Here is a 24727-nt window from a genome sequence, read left to right as displayed (position 1 = left end):
TATAATATAATATAATATAATATAATATAATATAATATAATATAATATAATATAATATAATATAATATAATATAAAAAGCTCTCTGGGGGGATAGTAAGAATGTTCTTGGCTGGAGACCCGTATGTTCAGCACGTTGGACAGCGCGTGCTGAGCGCTCATGGGACTTGTAGTCACTTTCTTGCGATTTGTGTCCTGTCAGGAACAGTTTAGAACTACAAATCCCCTGATGCTGCGCGCGGCGGCGCTTTCTGTGCTCGAAACGGGCCACAAGGCGTCGTAGTAACCAAGCCGAATGGGTTACTAGAAACCAGAAATCATATTCTCAAAAAAATTACGTCAAAAACTCAACTCAAAGCTGCTTTGCTCCTTTCAGAGCTGCGCTGAGTTCGCGGCGGAGGGTTTTAATCCACCTAAACCAGCTCTTTTCCTCCGTTTAGGATGAGGATTTGTGCACCTCAGACCCGGTTGCTGGTGATTCAGTGATCCGGATCGCGCGAGGAATGGAAGAGTTTGTCTTGGGTATCACTGGGAATTGAAGAGCTTCGGGCGAAAGTTGAAGAAGATGAAGACGTTTTTGGGGAAGGTTTGCTGATCGGGGCGGTCGAGGATCGAATAACGGTTGAAATCCTGGACGTTCTCTTCAATCCCGGAGCCAAACACGCCGACTTTTGCCCTTTACAGAAGATTAATAGCATGAAGGCGCTGAGGTTTGCCTTCAAACTGAAGACCTGAAGTCTGCAACCCTTTAAACACACCCAAACCTCAGTGTAATGAAGGTATCTGGCTTGTATTGTACGCTGTAGTACATTTGAATGCTAGTTAATGGTAATGCACAGATTTGCCATTCTCCCAAAGGCTTTGCTAGTCTTGATGTGTCAATGTTAGTAGTCGCAACCAAATGTTCTTCATTTGTAGTCACTAATGACTGTGTTTTGCTTGCTTCACAATCATTATCAAGCTTATTGCATCTCAATCAAAATCAGAAAGAGTTCTAACACCAGCATTTATTCTTCATCCTAGCCTGATTTCTTCATGACACCCATTGGGATCTCCAGACAGCCTTCCCTGTACAGGTGACCCAGCTTGTGATCCAGTTATGATGCCCATGCTGCATGCATGAACTTCAGGAGGACATTGAATGGTGGCAGTGCCATAGGGTTGGTGTTGCCCAAAGATCTGAACTGAAGGTTTCAACCCAACAAGAGGTGATCCATCAGCATCGACTCCCCTCAGATGGAAAAAGCGCACTGCCGGTCAGCTAAATGACACATTGGTGAATTGTAGACTATTGCAGATTCAGAGAGCATGGCGGATAAGACAGCTCCGCGCTGTCAGCTGAGGCTGGAGTGGATTCATGGATATAGGGGACATCAGTGCAGGAATAACCTGTACTACACCGCGGGGAAGGAGATTGTGTATTTCGTGGCTGGAGTCGGAGTGGTTTACAACACCAGAGAGCACACACAGAAGTTTTACCTGGGACACAACGATGACATCATTAGGTAGGATGCTCTCTATGACATATGTAATGTTGGGGAAAATTGGTGCTAATATTGAGAAAATTAGCTTGGAATTAAGCAAAGTGTCTGATGTGCTTGGACATTTACCATCTCATGGTTTTCTTTTTAAATACCTCCAGGTATGATGGAAATACTACGGTAGTCATTCAGTACTGAGTGCATTTCATATACACTTGAAGTCAGAAGTTGTTTTTTTTCCCCCAATTTCTGTTTAACAGAGAGCAGATTTTTTTTTAACATAATAGTTTTAATAACTCATTTCTATTAACTGATTTATTTTATCTTTGCCATGATGACAGCACATAATATTTTACTAGATATTTTTTATGACACTAGTATTCAGCTTAAAGAGACATTTAAAGGCTTAACTAGGTTAATAAGGTTAACTAGGCAGGTTAGAGTAATTAGGCAAGTTATTGTATAATAATGGTTTGTTCTGTAGACTATCGAAAAAAATATAGAGCTTAGAGGGGCTAATAATTTTGACATTAAAAAGCCTTTAAAAAATTAAAAACTGCTTTTATTTTAGCCAAAATAAAACAAATAAGACTTTCTCCAGAAGAAAAAATATTATTAGACATACTGTGAAAATTTCCTTGCCCTGTTAAACATCATTTGGGAAATATTAAAAAAAAAAAAAGTAAAGGGGGTTTAATAATTCTGATTTCAGCTGCAGGGTTTAACGCTAAGTGGTTCAGATTTTTACTTGCCCTGCCAACATTTTCACTGGTCCCACCAAAAAACAAACAAGTAAATAGCTATTTCTTAGCCACATATTTTAAATAATGTGTCAAAAACAACGTCTGTGAATTTAGAAGTTAATGTGTTTAATGTATTTTAATGTATTATTTAATAATTAATTCAAACTGTTATGGAAGCAAAAAAGTGCAGTATGGAAAACATGCAGGTATTTTATTGCAGTTCTAAATGATTTAACAAAAGGTGGCTGCTTTGCCACTGACGACAAACTGTGCCCAACCCCGCTTCATTTTTTTCAATGTGTTGTACCCACGTAAATGTCTGCTTCCAAGACATTAGCCTCATAATTTGATGCTGCCGCCATGTTGCTGTCTCTTCGCTGTACTGGTTGTTACCAAGTTACAGACAAAAATATGGTGCTCACAACATCCAATCAGATAAGAGGAACTGAAAAGCAATATGGTGTTTACGACATCACAGAGAAGGTAGCATTTAAAGGCTTAAAAGCTTCTCGATTCTACACAATTGACTAACTGCTGCAGGCAAATTAAACTTTAGTGACAAGGCAGCACTGGCCCAATCGGGCCAGTAACAATCTTGTCTATTATCCCAAGCGTCTCCCAAGCTGGTCCCGGGCCATGGGGAAGTCCTTACACCCCATTCACACTGTGCGTCAGCTTCAACGCTTCCCATTCACTTTGAATGGGTGATGTCAGGCGATGCTGAACTGCATTGTGGATCCGTCGGCGCCGCTTCAGAGGCTTTGCTCGCTACAAAAGTTGGGACTTGCAAGTTGGAAGCATCAACCAATCAGATCGCTGTATTCAAACACACCAGCTCAGACAGTGGTCTATTGCTGACCAATTTCATTGGCTGACGCTGCTTAGACGATCGCGACTGCCCCAACTTCAGACACCCCCTCTGTCAAGCGTTGATGCTGAAGCCCCGTGTGAATGGGGCGTTATTGTTGAGCCCTGAGCCCTGTTATTATAGTATTTTCTGGAGTTTATTATATCTTTTTGGCCATATAAAATGGGCAGTGGCATGACATGGTGTTATCCTGCTGGAAGTAGCCATCGGAAGATGGACACACTGCGGTCATAAAGTGATGGACATGGTCAGCAACAATACTCAGGTAGGCTGTGGCGTTGATACGATGCTCAGTTGGTACTAATGGACTCAAAGTGTGCCAAGAAAATCTCCCCCACACCATTACACCACCACCAGCAGCCTGAACCGCTGATACAAGCCAGGATGGATCCATGCTTTCATGCTGTTAAGGCCAAATTCTGACCCGACCATCTGAATGTGTCAGCAGAAATGGAGACTCATCAGAGCAGGCAACGTTTCTCCAATCTTCTATTCTCCAGTTTTGGTGAGTCTGTGTGAATTGTAGTGTGGTCTTCTGCTGCTGTTGCCCATCCGCCTCAAGGTTGGACGTGTTGTGTGTTCAGAGATGCTCTTCTGCAGAGCTCGGTTGTAACAAGTGTTTATTTGAGTTACTGTTGCCTTTCTATCAGCTGGAATCAGTCTGGCCATTCTCCTCTGACCTCACGCATCAACAAGGCATTTGCGCCCACAGAACTGCCGCTCACTGGATATTTCCTCTTTTTCTGATCATTCTCTGTAAACCCTAGAGATGGTTGTGCATGAAAATCCCAGTAGATCAGCAGTTTTTGATCAAAATAACAATCAAAATATTAAAAACTTTTAAGCGTGAAAATCCCAGTACTAATGCTCGCTTTGACCTGAGCAGATCGTCTTGACCATGTCTACATGCCTAAATGCATTGAAATGCTGCTATGTGATTGTCTGATTAGAACCTTGCATGAATGAGCAGTTGGACAGGTGTACCTAATAAAGTGGCCGGTAAGTTTATGTTTACCATAGTAAATAAGTAATTTTTATGGCCATGCTACATGATGAATAATCACTAATGCTGAATATACACCATCCAACATCATCACTGAGCACTTTTTAACGCAGATGCATGTGTTGATTGATTGCGTTTCTTCGTTGTAGTGTTGACAGTGCTTGTTACTGTATGATAAAGTGATTCCCATCTGACTTTCCCGCTGACACCTGATGCTATCTGTCCATCCGCACACACTTATCAGAGCATCATCTCCCGGACAGATCAATGCTTCTGCGCTTTACATTGGATAAGCGTCCTCCAGCACACAGGGTCAGGGCTCACACGTATACGGATTGGCGGATAAAATGCTGTTCATGTGCAGAGCTGACAGTTAAATGACCCCGACGGAGGGCAGCGCTTGTGGTAAAAGCCTTTTCATGTAAAGCAAAGCCATGCAATTTTTCTCCTGAAGGGAGAGATGGGCTGATACGCTGAGGAAGTGACCGCTTTTTATCCTTACGCTCGCCTCCAGGTGAGCTCAGCCTGTTCATTTAAAAGAGGACGCTTATCTCCTGATTCCAAGTAGGTCTGCATGATACAGGGAAAATCGATGCGATATTGGTGTTGAGTATTGCGATAATGATATTCCTTATGATATAACATTTCCCTTGAATAATGCTACTTCTTTATTAGATGTTTTTCAATTATTTATTTACAGATGAAGTGAAAATTATTCGGCCTCTAGTGAATTATTTCCCAAATAATGTTGAACAGATTCTGGAATTTTCCACAGTCTTTCCTATGATATCTTTTCTTCTGAAGAAAGTCTAATTTGTTTTATTTAGCCTAGAATTAAAGCCATTAAACCCATTTTAAGGTCAATATTATCAGCCCCCTTCAGCAATATTAGTGTTGGATTGTCTCCAGAACAAACCACTGTTATACAATAACTTGCCTAATAACCCTAACTTTACCCTAATCACCCTAGTTAAGCCTTTAAATTGCACTTTAGGCTGAATATTAGTATCCTAAATATTATGTCCTGTGTAAATATTAAGTATTACGTAATATTATGTAAAATGAATCAGTTATTAGAAATTAGTTCTGAAAACTATTCACAGAAAGGCAAATAATTTTGGCTTCAGCTTTTTATTGCATGTACTATTATCACTATAATGATGATTTGTGATATGTTGTACTGCCCTAATTTTTTAAGCTTCTTTTTTAAACACCCAAATTGAAAATGTCTTAAACTAGCTCATCAGTTGTTGAGCCTTTATGCATTAACCTTCAGAACGGTGGTTATCCTGAATCTTTAGACTAGGGCGGCACTATATATCGTTTCAGCATTGATATACAGTTATAGTCAGAATTATTAGCCCCTTTTGATTTATTTTTAGTTTTTTGAATATTTCCCAAGTTATTTTTAACAGAGCAAGGAAATTTTCACAGTATGTCTGATAATATTTATTCTTCTGGAGAAAGTCTAATTTGTTTTATTTCGGCTAGAATAAAAGCAGTTATAAATTTTTTAAAAAACATTTTTGGGACAAAATTATTAGCCCCTTTAAGCAATTTTTTTTCGATAATCTACAGAACAAACAATTGATATAGAATAACTTGCCTAATTACCCTAACCTGCCTTGTTCACCTTATTAACCTAGTTAAGCCTTTAAATGCCACTTTAAGCTGTATTGAAGTGTCTTGAAAAATATCTAGTCAAATATTATTTACTGTCATCATGGCAAAGAGAAAATAAATCCGTTATTAGAAATAAGTTTTTAAAACTATTATGCTTAGAAATGTGCTGAAATAATCTTCCCTCCATTAAACAGAAATTGGTGAAAAAAAATAAACAGGGGCGCTAATAATTCAGGGGGGCTAATAATTCTGACTTCAACTGTATATATATATATATATATATATATATATATATATATATATATATATATATATATATATATATATATGATATATGATATATTGATTTTTTCCATGGCAAGGTTGACTTTCATTATAAAAACACACATGAATGATTACTGCTTTAGTAACTTTATGGTTAAACATTGCAATGACCCTACAAATCATGAGTATTTTGGATCCTGATCAGTTATAGTACCGGTTCGGCATTGCAGTAAGGAGTGTTTTTAAGGCCTGTGTGTGAGCAGTTTTAAGCATAAGACTCAGAATGAGTGTGTTTGATGAGCAATGGAAACCTTGAACAGAGAACTAGGTGTGATTTGAGGAAGAAGTTTATAAATGACTCATACTCTTTTTCATCCCTTCGCTCTTTCTAAAGAGCCTGGCTGGTTATAATTCTGTCATCTTTTTTTTTTTTTTTTGGATCCCGTCTAAAGCTCTGAGGTTTCTGAGTTCAGGAGATTGATTTTTTTTTCCGTCTTAAATCTTCTTTTACCATCCTTATTCGTTCATTCATTTTCCTTCGGCTTAGTCCCTTATTTATGAGGGGTTGCCACCGTGGAATGAACTGCCAACAGTTCTAGCATATGTTTTACACAACCAGCCGCAACCCAGTACTGGGCCTCACAGCAAGAATGCACACTCATTTACACACACACACACACACACACACACACACACACACACACACACACACACACACACACACACACACACACAAACACACACACACACACACACACACACACACACACACACTCATACACTACGGCCAATTCCCCACTTTGGACTGTGGGGGAAACCGGAGCACCCAAAGGAAACCCAGGGCAACACTGGGAGAACATGCAAACTCCACACAGAAATGCCAACTGGCCCAGCCAAGACTTGAACCAGTAACCTTCTTGCTGTGAGGTCACAGTGCTAACCACTGAGCCACCGTGCCGCCTTTTCCCATCTCAATGTCCTGTGAAATGCAATGGTGGTACTGAATTGTGTACCATTCAAAAGTAGTGCATTTGTGCATTAAGTATGTTGGATGATTTATTTATTTATTTATCCTTTATTTTATCAGGGTACCAGGATAGTGGTTTCACCAAAATGACAACACAAAAATGTTCACATTAACCATTGTGTGCTGTTTGGGATGTTTTTTCCACTCTGGGGTGATTTTGAGTCTAAATTTGGCCACAGCATTCTCTCTGTTTCAGCAAATGGAGTGATGTTTGTGTGGCAAATCTTATTTTGACACATGTTTTGGAAAAAATGCTTTGTAATATTTTAAAAACTCAACAACACACTGGGAAAATTGACTACCTCTTTGTTATGTCTGTGGCTGTTTTTGCCCCATTGACTTCCCTTATAATCACATTTTTTGTTTGTCATGGTAGGTGTTTTTATACACGCAAGCTATAATTTGCTGTTATACTCCATACAACTGCATATAAAAGCCAGAAACTTTAACTCTAAAAGGTTGATGATTCTAAGATCATTAAAAACAATTACTAATTGTCCCTCTTCCCAACAGGAAACACCAGCAACAATCTAGAATGCATGATTATATGCTGTCATGGCTTTGCAATCAAAAAATGTGATGATAATGAAAGTCAGTGGGGCAAAAACAGCCCCCAACATAATGAAAGGGGAGTCGATTTAAACAATACACAAGGGTGACAGACAAAAACAAACATATGAGACAAACAAAAGTTTGCTCTGTTCTCTTGAAGCACATTTAAAATATTAATAAAATAAACAATCAATCATAACAAGTACACGTTTCCTTTAGTGTAGACTATTTTAATAAGTTTAAAGTGGGGAGTGTTCACATCATCCTGACTGGGTAATAGAAAGATGCAAGCAAATACAAAAAATATATATAAAAGAGGACACTTGAGTTTATTATGTAGCAGTATATAAGATCATGATGCAAAACGTGATTCAGTAGATATTTCTATGTTTGCATCTTGCACCGTTGGGATTGTGTTGTGACAGAAAGCCAAGCAGATTTAGCAGTGTTTGGTGCCATTTACATTTCCCCCACTGTCAAAAGCAGGACTTCCAGGATGAGCAAACCACACAGGCTCTGTTTTTGCCCGAGGATGGGATGCTATTCTTGTCATCTGATTTCATTCACAGCAATTATGGCTTTGCCCAGACACTCAGCAATCTGATCATGCTGATATGGATATACTGTTAAAAATGCTGCTTTGTAACACAACATTGGGTCAAATATGGACAAACCCCAAACAGCTGGGTTCAAAAATGTAACTTAAATTGAATTAAAATATATAATTTGGGTTTGTCCATATATATATATATATATATATATATATATATATATATTTTTTTTTTTTTGAAGATTTATTTTTGACCGTTTTTGCCTTTATTAGACAGGACAGTATTGAGACAGAAAGCGAAGTGGAAGAGAAGAGAGGGGAGTAGGATTGGGTAATGTCCTCGAGCGGGGATTCGAACTCGGGACGCCCTGACGTGTTACTACACTATATGTCGGCACGCTAACCACTAGGCTGTTGCACCGACAGGGTTTGTCCATATTTGACCCAATTTTGCATTATTTGTTTATAGTAAATTGAATTGGCTGGTTTGTGGTAAACAAAGTACATTTTCAGTAAATTGTGACTGAAAGTGGAAAATGGCTGCTATAATTATTCTATATTCTATAAATTCTTATTCTAAAATGTTTACCAAAAACTCCCAAAAATTCTGCTTTGTAACTCAACATTGGGTCAAATATGGACAAACCATAACAGCTGGGTTCAAAAATGCAACTTAAATTAAAATAAAAAAAATAAAATAAATTTTGGTAATTGTCAATACTTGAGCCAATATAGCATCAAAGCAACGCAGCGTTTTTCAGAGTGTATACTGTTTGTTTTTTGGCTGGTTAAAAATTGTGAATGAAAGTAGAAAATGGCTGCTATAATTATTCTATATTCTATTATTATATATTCTTATTCTGAAATATTTACCAAAAACTCAAAAAATGCTGATTTGTAACACAATATTGGGTTAAATATGGACAAACCCTAACAGCTGGGTTCAAAAATGTAACTTAAAATGAATTAAAATGTTATTTAATTTGGGGTTTTTCCATATTTGACCCAATATTGCATAAAAAAACACAATACTGTTTGTTTATAGTCAATTGATTTGTCTGGTTAAAAATTGTGAATGAAAGTGGAAAATGACTGCTATGATTATTCTGTATTCTATTATTATTGTTATACACTTTTCTGCAATATTTACCATAAACTCTTAAAAATGCTGCTTTGTAACACAACATTGGGTGAAATATGGACAAACACTAACAGCTGGGTTCAAAAATGCAACTTAAAATTAATTGTTCAATTGAATGTTATTTGATTTGGGTTTGTCCATATCTGACCCAATTTCGCATCAAAATAACCCAGAATTTCTCAGAGTGTGTATTGTTTGTTTATAGTAAATTGATTTGGCTGGTTTAAAATTGGCTGCTTAAAAAATGAAAGTGGAAAATGGCTGCTATAATATTCTATAATTCTATATTATTATCCTGGAATTTTTACCAAAAACTCTTATAAAATGCTGCTTAGTAACACAACATTGGGTCAAATTTGGACAAACACTAACGGCTGGGTTCAAAATTGCAACTTGGATTTAATTAAAATTAATTAATTTGGGGTTTGTCTAAATATTACCCAATATTGCATCAGAACAACCCAGAATTCTTTGAAGTGCTTACTGTTTGTTTATAGCTAATTAAATTGGCTGGTTAAAAAATGTCCGCTATTATTATTCTTTATTCTTATTCTAGAATTTATATATATTAATTGTTTTTATTTATTTATTTTTATTTATTTATTTTACCAAATATGGAAAAATCCTAACAGGTGTATTCTAAAAATGCAACTTAAATTGAATTAAAATGTCATTTAATTTGGGGTTTGTCCATATTTGACCCGATATTGTATCAGAAAAACACAATTGTTTAGAGTGTATGCTGTTTGCTTATAGTTAATTGATTTGACTGGTTAAAAATTGGCAATGAAAGTGGAAAATGGCTGCTATAATTATCCAAGACAAAAATCTAAATTTAAAAAATCCTTTTCCACTTTCATTCACAATTCAAATTGAATTGGCTGGGAAAAAATTGTGAATGAAAGTGGAAAAGGATTTTTTAAATTCATATTTTTGTCTTGTTTTCTATAGTACAAACATTAAAAAACTCTAAAACCGAAATACCCCAAAAAATAAATCTAAATTTAGTTTAAAGCAGAAGAAAGTTATCTGCCTATTAGTGAATCAAAGGAAACTTTAAATAATGTTTTTATCCCACAGGCAAATAGTGTTTGTTACAAACATAAAGTCACTTAATTTCACTTAAATACATGTACTCTACGAAATGCTGGGTTATTTCAACCCAAATAAGGTAAAATATGAACAAAACCCAAACATTGGGTTAAATTTAATCCTATAAGCTTAAAAAAAAATAACCCAGCAGTTGGTTTAGTCCGTATTACACCCAGAATCGGGTTGAAATCACCTAGCATTTTTGGAGTCAGATTTTTGTGTGTGTTGCATAAAAATGCTTTTATACTTAATATTTAAATGTTTTTTAATTTCATATAACCATCCTAAATTAAAACACACTTAATGCAAACTTATTAAGATTATATTCTAATGTATTTCTCTGTAAAATCGTGATTAATAAAGTGAATTTTTGCTTAAAACAAGAACAAATATCTGCCAGTGAGATCATAAAAATAAACCATATTGAAAAATGACCTACTGACAGATATACTTTTGCTGTAATAAATATAAACTCACTTCATTTTTTTATTTATTTAGTTTTAAAGAAAAGAAGAACATAATATTTCCTTCTCAATAAATCCATCTTGATTCAAGGTTTATAAAACTGGAACCAGCATGAAAATAGACAAGACAAAACTTATTCACAACCATAAGTTTAACGAATAATATGAAGCCGAAGTGTCTTTATTTAGTCTGAACTTGCAGCCGATGGATTTAGTAATTAGTGTTAATTGTCTCAAGCGTCCCATCACACTCGTTTAGCAGGTCTCTCTGGAATTTACACCTCCAAACGGAAACCTCGAGTCAGCGTTTGTGTTATTGCAGTAATTATTTATATTTTGTTTATGGAAACTGGTGTCGTCAGCTTTTGCCAAATTGTATTATATTAGAAACACACACACACACACACACACACACACACACACACACACACACACACACACACACACACACACACACACACAATGGTCATGGTAGAGGTAGACTGAAGAGTGAGTATATTAACCCAGTTCATCTCGCTGCCTGAGGGGGAACTTTGCTATTAAAAGTACTATGAAGAAACGCATGATGCCTGTGGCGCAGAGGTATAAATGTGCTTTTACTGCGGTCAGGAGCCAAATTTAATGAAGAGCGCTCTGATTTGGCTGGTGTTTGATGCAACATTATTCAGGGTGTCACTAACGCAAATGTTCACTTGCTGCAAAAAATACCTTTCTTACTAGTTTTTGTCTTGTTTCTAGTCCAGATATTGGAAAATCCGTAAATCATGAAGCATTTTCTAGACAAGCAAAAAGTATCGTCTTGTTTTGAGAAAATAATAAGTCAAAATTAAATTATTTTTTCCTTTAAACGAGTGAAAAAATCTGCCAATAGTGCAAGCAAAATAATATTTTTGCCCTTTTAAAAAAAACACCAGAAAATACATTTGTTGTGTCCCAAATGACACACTATACACTAATGCTGTGGCCCTTAACTGGTTTGGCCATGGGAACCACATTTTTACATGGTCATCAAACCGCCACCCAAATTTTTAGGAACTATTATATAATTTTAGCAATTATTTATCATATTATTATCATTTGTATTTATATGTTAACATACACAAGTATGGCTCTTTACCACTGACTGGTATGGTACGGTTCGGGTCGGTATGGGTTACCTTATCAGGCTTGTATTTACACTAACAAGGGTACTCTTTTAGTGGGCGTGATGTATGACAGAAAGTTTTAGTCGACGTCATTTTTGCTCGAGAAAATGTCTGGAGTAAAACTGTACAGGTCGTGACGCTTACATATCATATGAGAAGCACTTCTCACAAAACAGATGCTTTATAGCAGGGATTCCCAAACTTTTTTATTCCAGGACCCACCTAGGCAAGCAATTCAATCTCAAGACCCAGCATAATATTTTAATATGGAAAAATCTGTAAAAAAATATATCCATTCAAAGCAGTCAAAAATGTACACTATATGGTGTGCTGCTTTTTGGATTTTGCGATTTGATACGCGATTTGCCAAGCGGGAAAAAACAGGCTTGTTGAAGTGCTTGTTAAACTGCAGAAGCAGGAGACCCGTCGACAGAACTTAAACCCTCTCCTCTTTCAATGAAGTCGCCGGTGTGGAAGCATTTTGGTTTTCCAGTGAGTTATGTTGACAACGTTCGTGTTCTCGACAAAAACACAGTTTTGCAAGCTCTGCTATGTACGTATTACGTACGGTTCGTCCGATAGACAACACCGGCATCGCGATCCTTCGCCCGCCCCCGTTGCAAATCCGCTCGCGAAAAGTACACACTCAGGCCCTGTTTACACTGTCTTTGTTTTTAAATGGCATTTTAGAACGACAACCATTTGACATCCACAGTGGCGTGTAGCATTTCTGAGCAGCCCTCCTTCCTCTCTACCTCTGAAAATGCACATCACGTGACCACACAGACACAGACGCACACACAGCCTTGCACTCGAGACAGCGGGTCCAGGCAGTCAGAGGACTGCTTCAATCTTTCACTCACTTGTACTTAGTCATTTTAGCGAACACCTCAGATACTGTTGGCTGGTTCCTGTTGGTTGTGCCTCTTTTTTTACCGACGCCATTATAACAACACAGATCACTGCCTATTCACGAGTCCCGCAGAAAAAGTGATTGACAGGTGGTAATTATGTGTGTATCTTGCCTTTATTCATTTACTGTATGATTTGTTTATGGGTAAAACAAAGACCATGCAGGTCAGGTAGTTTATTAATTAATTAATTATTCATAATCGAAAATCGAATCGAATCGTGCCTTTAGAATCGAAAATGTAATCGAATCGAGGATTTGGAGGATCGTGACACCCTTACTATATATTGTTGAATATAATCTGATAATGGCAAATGTCTGATTTTACCAGTGAATAAAACTGTCTAATATGACAGATTGCAAGCATATATCTCAAACATCATAATTCAACATCAGAATTATTATAAGTAGAATAGAATTATTTATAGAAACCAGTAGACCTACACATAATATTATTATCGATGTTGTTGCCATATGTTTGTTTTACCATACCTTTATTGTACATCTACAAGAATCGTGAGAAATTCGTGATCTTTATTTTAGGCAAATAAATCGCGATTCTCATTTTAGCCAGAATCGTGCAGCTCTAATAATAGTCAATCATGGCAGTTTGTTCACATTTGCTGAAGAAATAATGTGCTCTTTTTTTTTTTCCGGCTTCTTTTTTTTTTCGTGCTTTACTCTCGCTTTTGTCCGTTTCAGAAAGTCTGTTGGAGCATTCCTAAACATAATTGTTTGAAAACTTTGACATTTTTGAGGATTTGTACAGTACTGTGAAATTCAAGTCTACACTAAACGCATTTTACTGAAGAATTATGGGAAGGTTGACATTTGCATGGAATCGCTGAAGTATAATTTAGTTGAGAGTTCTTTGAGCAGTTTTTAAGATTTCAGCATTCCATCATTTATTTAGACTGGACTTTGGTCATTAGATGAGTTGCCTGAGGGCGTCGCAAATGCTATGGCCACTGAGTGAACCGACTTTCCTTGAAAGGGACTTTGGTGCGGGGTCAGTGCTATCAGTGTGAATCTGACCCCAAACATAGTGAGATTAGCTCAACATTTGAGCTCTTAACCGGGGCAGACGCTCACTGGATTTACTGTAAGCTCCAATTGCACACGTCCCATCCTGAGCTCAACTCGCGCTCATTTGCCCGTTCGTGTTTCCAGCCTGAAATGTCACGTCAGGGTTTTGGGATGCGCATGATTTTCCGAGCTCATTATGAGTAAAACAATCTGAGTGCTGGATTCATTAAAGCTCTGGTTGGAGATGCGTTCATAATTGCATTATTCTGATGAGCAGACCCTGCTTTTTTCCCCTTTGGTTTTTAATAGCAGCAGATTTATTTTGAGTGCGAATGGAAATTTGAATGATGCCATGGGAATTGCTGTATTTTAGACGCTAATTAAAGTGTTGATTAATTCTCTTTATTAATATATGGCATGATAATAATGGTGACATGGACTGCTCTGAGATGCTTAATCAGGATTGACTGAATATAAACACTACCTGACAAAGGTCTTGTTATGGATCTCAGTTGTAAGAGCAGCAAATAATAACTTGACTTTTAGTTGATCGTTTGGAAAAGTGTCAGAAGGTGGATTTCTCTGATGGATCATCTGTTGATCTGCATCAATCATCACCAACACTGCAGAAGACCTACTGGAACCCGCATGGAGCCAAGATTCTTACAGAGATCAGTCAAATTTGGTGAAGGAGAAATCATGGTTTGGGGTTATATTCAGTATGGGGGAGATCTGCAACATCAACAGCCTGAGGTATCAAGACATTTGTGCTGCCCATTACATTACAAACCACAGGAGAGGGACAATTCTCCAGCAGGATAGCGCTCCTCATACTTCAGCCTCTTCATCACAGCTCCTGAAAGCAAAGAAGGTCAAGCTGCTTCAGGATTGGCCAGCCCAGTGACCAGACATGAACATTATTGAGCATGTCTGGGGTAAGATAAAGGAGGAGGCATTGAAAATGAATCTAAAGAGTCTTGATGAGCTCTGGGAGTCCTGCAGGAACGCTTTCTTCACCATTCCAATCTACACCAATCTACATAAATTACAATGAGTTATCAAGCAAAGATAAATAAATAAACAGTGCTTTATGGTTTTCTGGGCAGTCTAATGGTGTTCATGTACAGATGTTGAACAGTGAAATGTAAAATAGCATGGTCATCATTGAAAAACATTATAGTTGATTATAATACAGATTGAAAGTAAAATGAAATGGTCCCCTAACAAGAACAGTTTTGGGGCAAAAATAAGAAATATATGCAATAAGGAGATTAAATTTCTCTTAACGTTTATTAACATTTTAAATTAACTGTATTATTACATTTTTTAAATTAATATTATCTGAGAAAAATATTATAAAATTAATAAAATGTTGCAATTTTATAGAAAAAATGTTCTTATTTCTATATTTATTTAACAGTTTACTCATTTCGTTTTAAATAATGACCATACAATTTGTCTATATTTATTTTAAATGTTAAACCCTGGAAACAGTATTTCAATAAGTTGAAATAATTTAATGATAAAATGAATTGCTTCTAATAAAAACAATTCAAATATTTATGCTGAATTTCTGTGTTTTAAAAAAAAGTAAAAATTATTAGTTTAAAATAATTAAAAATGATTTGTGGTCAGTTATTCCTGTAATTCATCTTTTTATTTATTTATTTATTTATTTATTGAATGTTTTTCTTCAGCTTGATATCAGAAAGCTTTGGCTGGTTGTGTCTCTCAGGCAGCTGGAAATATTCCAGGCTCTTTCAAACACTCCGTCACGATGAGCCACTTCACTGCACAAAGACTCCAGCACATCTGCGGAGAAACACACACACACACACTTGCACATGCATACATGCATGCACTTATATATACACAAATGCATTCACACACGCTCTCACACATTCACAGAGACATACATGCATACTGTACATGCATTCACACACACATTTACAGATACACACTCACATACTAAGATACATTTACACTCATACACAAAACTGTTATGCACACACATACACATATACATACATATACACAGGCATTCACATACACACATGTGAGTACTCTATAGACAGACATGTGCTCACCTACACACACACACACTAGAATACATTTACACACTTACTGTACACCCATACATCCAAAAACTCAGTTATGTGGACACACACATATACACACACTCACACATAAACATGCACATACTTATACATATACATTTGCATTCACACACACACACCTGCATACAAGAATTTACAGACACGCACTCACACACACATGCATAATCAAACGCATGTAAGCACTAACACACACTTACTGTACACTCATACACACAAAACACTCACACACACACGCATTGCGTACACACAGGCATTCACATGTGAGTACTCTACATAGACAGACACGTGCAAACACACACACACACTAGAACACATTTACACACTAACACACTTACTATACATTCATACAAAACTGACACAGACACGTGCACACATACACACACATAAACAGACGTACTGTACACTCATGCACACACAAAATTAACACATATACACACACACACACACTGGCATGGTGGTCTTCCGCTCTTGATTTTGCTTTCAGCTTTCCCCCTTCAGGCCTACAGTCACTGGTGTTCATTTGACTGCAGATTTTCCCACAATCCCTCAGCTGTTCACTGACTCACAGCGGTTAAATGGCCACAGGCGACCTGACACATATGACCATCCACACACACACACCGATTGGCTAAAACTCGCTGCACATGTTTCAATGACAAAGTATAATTCAAATCAAAGAAATGAAGAAATGATGCTTATAAAATTAATCACATTTCCCTCCAAATTCATACAAAGCAATTTATTTAAATTTTTTATAGTTAATTTCATGATTCTTATAACATTTAATGTGCATAATTTTAGCATTAGCAAACAGAATAGCGTTAACTTTTTTCCTAAAAACCTGTTTAAAATATTTTTGGTGATTAAAATCATGCTAAAACTAAAATAAACAAAACTAAAGGCCCGTGCACACAGAGATGTTTTTTGCTTGCATTTTGCGTCAACGTTTTACGTCTCGTGACTAAAAACAGGGTCAATAGCTATGTTTCCATCCACCTATTTTATGCGCATTAAGCAAATGCACATAAAAAACCAGTTGATGGAAACGCCATGATGCACATACATTTTGAAAATGCGCATAAAAAACGTATGCGCCTAACTAGGTAGGATAAACTTTTTATTCGATAAGAAAAGATGCGCATAAACTGCGATGGAAACACTTTAGGTGCGTTCGACATGAAGCTCAGCTGCAGCCGGTGATCAACGAGATTAGCCGAGCGCAGGCGGGGGCGGAGTTGAAAACGAAGCCGTCAAGACGGACAGCTGGACACTTCGGGACTCAAAGTTGCTGCAGTCATGATCGATCACATGGAGTCATCATAATTTTTTGTTTATCTATATTTATAACAACAAAACATTTGCAAATAAAACAGAATACAGTCTCTACAAACTATAGTTCATTTTTAAACAATAGGGAGAATTATAAATAACGTAACAAATGCATGAGAGAAATAAGAGGTTAATATAAACATAAAAACGGACAGGTCTATTAAATACAAAGCGATAAGCATAAATTCTAGGAGTTAAACATCAATCTTTGGGCTAATACTTCTTGTTTGAATATGCTTAAAAAGGGTTTAAATATATGTGCATTTATAGATATAAAAATTTCCAATTTAAAAAGCAAAACAAGGTGTTTTGATTATGTCTTAATAAATGAGATTATTTTGGATAATGAATGAATTTTCAAAAAAGCATTTTAATCCAAAAAGATTGTGTTGAAAAGAGCAAAAGGTAAAATAAGTGAGCTATGTAGAAGTTTCCCAGAAAGAGCAGGTAGCCTTTAAACTGCTAGACAGGAAATAAAATATATATTTATATTATAATAATAAAACCATTTTATAATTATTTAATAAAATAGTTCTATAACTTAATTTGTTAAGAGAGCTTTAGGGTGGCAGGATCAATGATGATGATTTTCTTATTTCAAGACTGTAAGACTTATTTAGGTTATTCACTAAAATATGCACTAAAATATATCATTTAAATCGTTCATGGAGATGAATGCAGTAAATTGTCTGTATAAAAAAGTTGAAAATAAACCTCTGCAAACAAGCCAGTCTTTATAACCAGATTATTTAACAAAAGATGATTACTGCAGTAAAATATTGGTAGTCTTTTAATAAGTAAGATGTGTGCAAGATAGAGAGGGTGTGAAAAGTAAATTGTTTGTTTTGAAACTTGTGACTTTTCGGAAGTTGTCCAATTATAAACCCGAAATACACGTGTTTGTCGTCATGTGGTGAACTCGGCCAATCGTGTAATATCGGTGTCGTCATCAGAGCTCCTGCAGTCGCTCTTCAGAAGCTGCACGGTCTGAATCAGCCGTCTGATCTCGGAGCGCTGTCGCGGTACTTTGATGGCACATGTGACAGTCATGTGGCGTCGGCGCAGCATCAATCCGGACAAGATTTCTAACCAGCATGCACCGCTTTAAGACAGATTTCGATCGATCTGCGCAGCGCTGCATGAAGTCGAACGCACTTTTTTACTGCACCAACTCCAGCATGCGTATTAAAAAAGGTCATGTGATTTTGTTAAAAGAGATCATGTGATGCTTAAAATGTGTGTGAATGGACAAAACGTCAGGCTGAGCACATTATAAAACATCTGAAATGTTGTTTTGGTCATTATAAAACGCCTTACCACCTTCTGAGGCGCATTCATTTAGAAAAGATTGATGCAGCTTCTCCTACTGCAGCAAATGCAGTTTTTACTGTTGATATTTGGCGCCAGTTAATCAGGAAGTGTCGATTTTGTTTGCTTTGACTCGTTAGATGGAAACGATGCTTCATTCGCACAACTTTTATGCGATTATCCAGTTTTGCACATAAAGTTTATTTGCATTTTTGGATGGAAACATAGCTGTTGTGATCGTGCACACCAATACAATGAACTCAGGAGACCGCGAAAGCAGAGAACTCGTCCTTTGAGAAACGAGATGCTGCGTTCTTCCTGATGGTCACTTGACCTTCAGGCGTTTTAAATGGTAAATTATTTAAACATTAAAGCACCCATACAACGATTTGTTGTTTTCCCCTCTTTTTAAAATATATACCCTGCATAAAAACATTATCAATATACTCTGCACAATATAAATAAAACTACAAAATACAAATTTTAGCAAACAAACACCCTTAATGTGTTTATTCCTTTATTAAGATGTCCGTGATAATGTTTACTTTCATTTCATTTAGGGAAACTCCTGAGGAAAATAAGTTAAATCTCTGAACTTTAATAATAAATCTAAATTGCTAAATGCTGCGCTTCCCACCTCCAGTCGCAATGACTTCTGGGACTTCCAGAGCGAGTTCGATGCTCAAGTCTGCATCAGTGCGTCCTCGATATCAAGATCTCATCCGGGAAGTTTCACGCATCCTCTGTTCTTGAGGTCTTGAGTATTGGAACTGAACTTTGGCAGCTGATGATGACTTTACACGAGGACGCAAGATGAAAGAAACGCAAGACGCTGAAGAACGCATATTGAGAAACAGCCTTCAACAACAAGCATGTGAACTTCCTCTCTTCCTCTGCTTCTGTGTTACAAGCGGGTGTCGGAAGCTTAAAGTTGTGTAGCGCCATCTAACATTAATGTTTTGCAGACTCTTCTGCTTGATGCCAGTGAGAATCGCTTGGGTTTGAATGCGGAAAAAAGTTATGTAAAACACTGACGATAAACGCAAACGAAAAGCGTCCAGGTGTGTACGAGCTTTAAGTGATCAACTCAAATTAAATAACTAATTTTATTGCAAAATTGTATTTATTACTAAATATATATATTTAAAGTATTGTATTAGTTAATACAGCTGGTGTGTTTATTAATAGGGTAAATGCGTAGGTATGCTAAAGGACTTTTAATTTGTCAGTAACCTGAGTTAAGCGTTTCTAGTGAACTGTTGCCATTGCAAAATCAGCGCGTTTAAGTTCTGTTTTCTTTAATTACATTACAACATCCATGCTGTAAAAGGAACCATATAAAATGGAAAAAAGTCACAATAACCAATCACCGGAAGTTTATCAGTATGGGAAGAAACACTAGTACACTCACTGGCCACTTTATTAGGTACACCTGTTCAATTGCTCGTTAACGCAAGTTTCTAATCAGCCAATCACATGGCAGCAACTCAATGCATTTAGGCATGTGGACACGGTCAAGACGATCTGCTGCAGTTCAAAGCGAGCATCAAAATAGGGAAGAAAGGGGATTTAAGTGACTTTGAACATGGCATGGTTGTTGGTGCCAGACGGGCTGCTCTGAGTATTTCAGAAACTGCTGATTTTACTGGGATTTTCACCCACAACCATCTCTAGTGTTTAGAGAGAATGATCTGAAAAAGAGGAAATATCCAGTGAGCGGCAGTTCTGTGGGCTCAAATGCCTTGTTGATGCCAGAGGTCAGAGGAGAATGGCCAGACTGGCTCCAGCTGATTGAAAGTAACTCAAATAAGCACTCGTTACAACCGGGGTCTGCAGAAGAGCATCTCTGAACACACAACACGTCCAACCTTGAGGCAGATGGGCTACAGCAGCAGAAGGCCACACCGGGTGCCGCTCCTGTCAGCTAAGAACAGGAAACTGAGGCTACAATTCACACAGCCTCACCAAAACTGGACAATAGAAGATTGGAGAAACGTTGCTGCTCTGATGAGTCTCCATTTCTGCTGACACATTCGGATGCTCGGCTCACAATTTGGCCTCAACAACATGAAAGCATGGATCCATCCTGCCTCGTATCAGAAGTTCAGGCTGGTTGGTGGTGGTATAATGGTGTGGGGGAGATTTTCTTGGCACACTTTGGGTCCATTAGTACCAACTGATCATGTCAACACCACAGAGTATTGCTGCTGACCATGTCCATCTCTTTATGAGCACAGTGTCTCCATCTTCTGATGACTACTTCCTGCAGGATAACACACCATGTCATAAAGCGTGAATCATCTCAGACTCAGTTTTCTTAAACATGACAATGTTACTCAAATGGCCTCCAGAGTCACCAGATCTCAATCCAATAGAGCATCTTTAGGATGTGGTGGAACGGGAGATTGGCAACATGGATGTGCAGCCGACAAATCTGCAGCAACTGTGTGATGCTATCATGTCAATATGGAGCAAAATCTCTGAGGATTTTTTCCAGTAGCTTGTTGAATCTATGACATGAAGGATTAAGGCAGTTCTGAAGCCAAAAGGGGTCCAACCTGATACTAGTAAGGTGTACCTAATAAAGTGGCCAGTGAGTTGATGATAAGTTGATGATAGTTAATGCGTCAACTTAAGGAAACGAATGTATCTTGTTACCAAAAACCTGTGGAACCTAGTAATAAATTTAAGCTGAAATGCTTAAAGGGCTAAAACTGAAATGAAAATATCTCCAAATGAAAACTGGATAGAAATAATAATAAAATATGACACAAATCTAAAGTAAACGCTAATTCAGAATATTGATGATATATCTAATAAACCACTTTAATCTCTTCAGTGGAAAACATGGCCTTGGCAGCAACATACTGTGAATGTGTTATTGATTCATTAAGCTGTATTGAGATGTGTATTGAAGTCAGTGTTGTTCAGGGTCAGTGTTCCTCCGTCTCTCACTCATTCCTCTACTAATAATCTTATCTTATACTTTCAGCCTTGGTTGTATTGTTCCTGGTTGTCATAGGTGTTCAATGTTGTTGCTATGGTGATTATACTGTACCAGTTCTTTGTTAGTGTTCTGGGTTTAGATTTGCATGTACAGTAAGGATTTGTTTTAGTGTCTCTTATTAGCCCTCCGGAAATATTCGTCCACTTGTATATTTTTTCTCCACAATTCTAAACATAATACCTCTAATAACTAGTTTGTAATCAAGGAAATTAGTGATTTGAGCTCACTTTATTATTGCTTTTGTTCCCTTTTCCAGTCATTTATTATATGTTTTACTATATTCATTATTAGTTTGTGTCATGTTGGGATTAAGAGTGTTCGGTTGCATAATTTTTATTTCAGTGCATCCATTAAAAACGTATTTGATTGCACCTCTCTGTGATATGAATATTGCATATACTATTATCACAATAATGATCATTTATATATATATATACATATATATATATATATATATATATATATATATATATATATATATATATATATATATATATATATATATATATATACTGTGCAGCCCCAATATAAGAAAGCATATGAGTAGCATAATTCATTTCCAAATGTAATATGCAAAATGGCAATGCAAAGTTAATTATGAAATGTAATACACGTTGCAGTAAACATTGCACATATCGTCAGCTTGGAATTATAAGGTTTTATCTGCGTTCTGAAGATTGTGAGCTTCAAAGTTTTTGCATTTCATAGCAAACAGTAAGGAATCCACTTTTGCTATTTTAGTGAAGTTTATTTATAAACAAATTTCGAGAGGATCACGCGCTTATGATTGTTCACAGCTGTTCCAACTTTAGCTAACGACTGAAATGACAGGAAACTCCAACATGAAAGCACTTCACGTAAACACCTTCATTATATTATTGTCTATTAAAGCAAATAACTAGACTACAGATGTCCATGTAAGTGTAGTCAGTAGTGTCTTCAGAGTAAGTGACAGATCCAGAAGGGCATCCTGCTGATTTGATCCAGAAGGGCACATGTTTGTCAGACAGATCACCGGTCAGGTGTACATCCGTGCTAAAATATCAAGGTGAAAGTCATCATAGCTCGCGTGGAATAGACCCAGCTCCCAACCCAACGTTAAGAATAGATCAACGGCGATATTTTTTTTATCGCCCAATAATAGTCTCGCGCTAACGTAGCATGGTAACACTAGGCAAGGCAAGTTTATTGGTCCCACTTTATATTAAGTGGTCTTAACTAATATGTACTTACACAGTAGTAAATAGTTTGTTACAATGTACTTATTGTGTAAATACATGTATTTACTGTGTACTTAAGCTTGATTAAATACATGTATGTAATTACATCTGTAATTAACTTTTGTAATTACATTTGTAAATACACTGTTGACCATCCCTTACACCTTAACCCACCCTTAAACCTACCCATGCCACCAAACCTGTCCATAACCCAACCTCTATCCCAACTCAAAAGCACCACAAGTGTTCTCAAATACATTATAAACACAGTAAGTACATTGTATTTATTTTTTCATGTAAGTACATAGTAAAGGGCACTTAATATAAAGTGGGACCAGTTTATTTATATAGCACATTTCATACACAGTGGCAATTCAAAGTGCTTTACATAAACAAGAATAAAAGAAGCAAGTAAAATAAAAACAAATAATAAAAATGAGTAAAAAAACACTAAATGTGATATAAAAGAATGAAGAAGATGAGAAAAACTAATAACGGCCCACCACTATTAAATACATACTTATAAATATGAAAAATCCGAATGCAGTGGCCGTCAGAGCGAAACCCAGATTGTTAAGACTCTGATATTTTCTGTGTCAGGTACTGATTGAATGAAGTGACTCTGCACACAGGAACTGGGTCATTTTCCATTTCATTTTTGACTCAAGTCAGAATCTGCATTTGCTCATTTGATGTCTCTGCAGTCTAGGAGAAACAATTAAGATATTAAAGCGAGCTCATTAGTGATTTCTGCTTCCTGCGGGTGACACACACACACACACACACACACACACACACACACACACACACACACACACACACACACACACACACACAGGGGGGTGATGGCAGCACATGTGTAGCTCATAATCGTGTTGGCACACACACAGCTGCTGGCTCGGGTTTCATGCCAGTGGACATGGAGCGACTCTGATCATCACACACACACAAACACTACACACACTGCACTGTCTCACACAGACACACGCACAGACTCTCTCTCTCTCAAGTACAGATGTTTAAATTTGAGCTGTATTGGCATCACTTGTCTGTATGTATTAAAGCATACAAATATACAACCTAATGATAATACACACAATAATACACTCTCACATACACACACACTAACACACACACTAACAAACACACTATGCCCTATTTGGTTAATCAATTCCCCTATACTATAGCACATGTGTTTGGACTGTGGGGGAAACCGGAGCAGCCGGAGGAAACCCACGCTAACACGGGGAGAACATACAAACTCCACACAGAAATGCCAACTGACCCAGCCGAGGCTCAAACCAGCGTCCTTCTTACTGTAAGGCCACAGTGCTAAACACTGAGCCACCATGTCGCCTATATATATAGCTCTCTCTCTCACATATACACACACACACACACTTTCTCTCTCTTTAGGTGTGTGCAATCAGTGTTTGATCTGTGATTAAAGTCTGCTCTCCTGCTGTCACTGATCTGATAAATATCACGCTTACTGTAAAACACACACACACACACACACACACACACACACACACACACACTCTGCTGCTGGAGTCACAACATCAGCAGCCATTGTCTTTAATAAAGCAATAAACCACCCGAGGCGATGCATTACATCAGCATAAAGGGAAACATCTCTCGTCACCAGAGCAGAAACTGTTCATCAGCACACGTCACACTCTGCTGTCTTCATCAATAAAGCTCTTTCACTCCACGTCAGATTAATTATTCAACTTTATTAGCATGACTGTTTAGTTGCAGTATTGCTAAAGTATTTTAAATATGTATAAAACAATATGCACTATACAGTGCTCACCCCATTTTCTATCAATTTTTCAGTAAATATAGGTGCATTTGAA

The 24727-nt window shown here is 37.1% G+C and overlaps 1 protein-coding gene across 2 annotated transcripts in view; it reads left to right on the top strand.

The window, feature by feature from the left end:
- Positions 1-257: 257 nt before the first annotated feature.
- The window catches only part of eml6 (EMAP like 6), a 96070-nt gene continuing 71600 nt past the window's right edge, over positions 258-24727 (top strand). For both annotated transcript variants that reach the window (XM_073917132.1, XM_073917133.1), the window contains exons 1-3: positions 258-777; positions 1022-1206; positions 1286-1503. In XM_073917132.1, the coding sequence (XP_073773233.1) occupies positions 1114-1206; positions 1286-1503 (311 nt within the window). In that variant the 5' untranslated portion in view covers positions 258-777; positions 1022-1113. The remainder of the gene's footprint in view (positions 778-1021; positions 1207-1285; positions 1504-24727) is intronic.

This window comes from Danio rerio, chromosome 11 (assembly GCF_049306965.1).
Source record: "Danio rerio strain Tuebingen ecotype United States chromosome 11, GRCz12tu, whole genome shotgun sequence".
NCBI lineage: Eukaryota > Metazoa > Chordata > Actinopteri > Cypriniformes > Danionidae > Danio > Danio rerio.
Note: the sequence above shows the minus strand (reverse complement) of the source record. Positions and strands in the feature narration are given on the sequence as shown.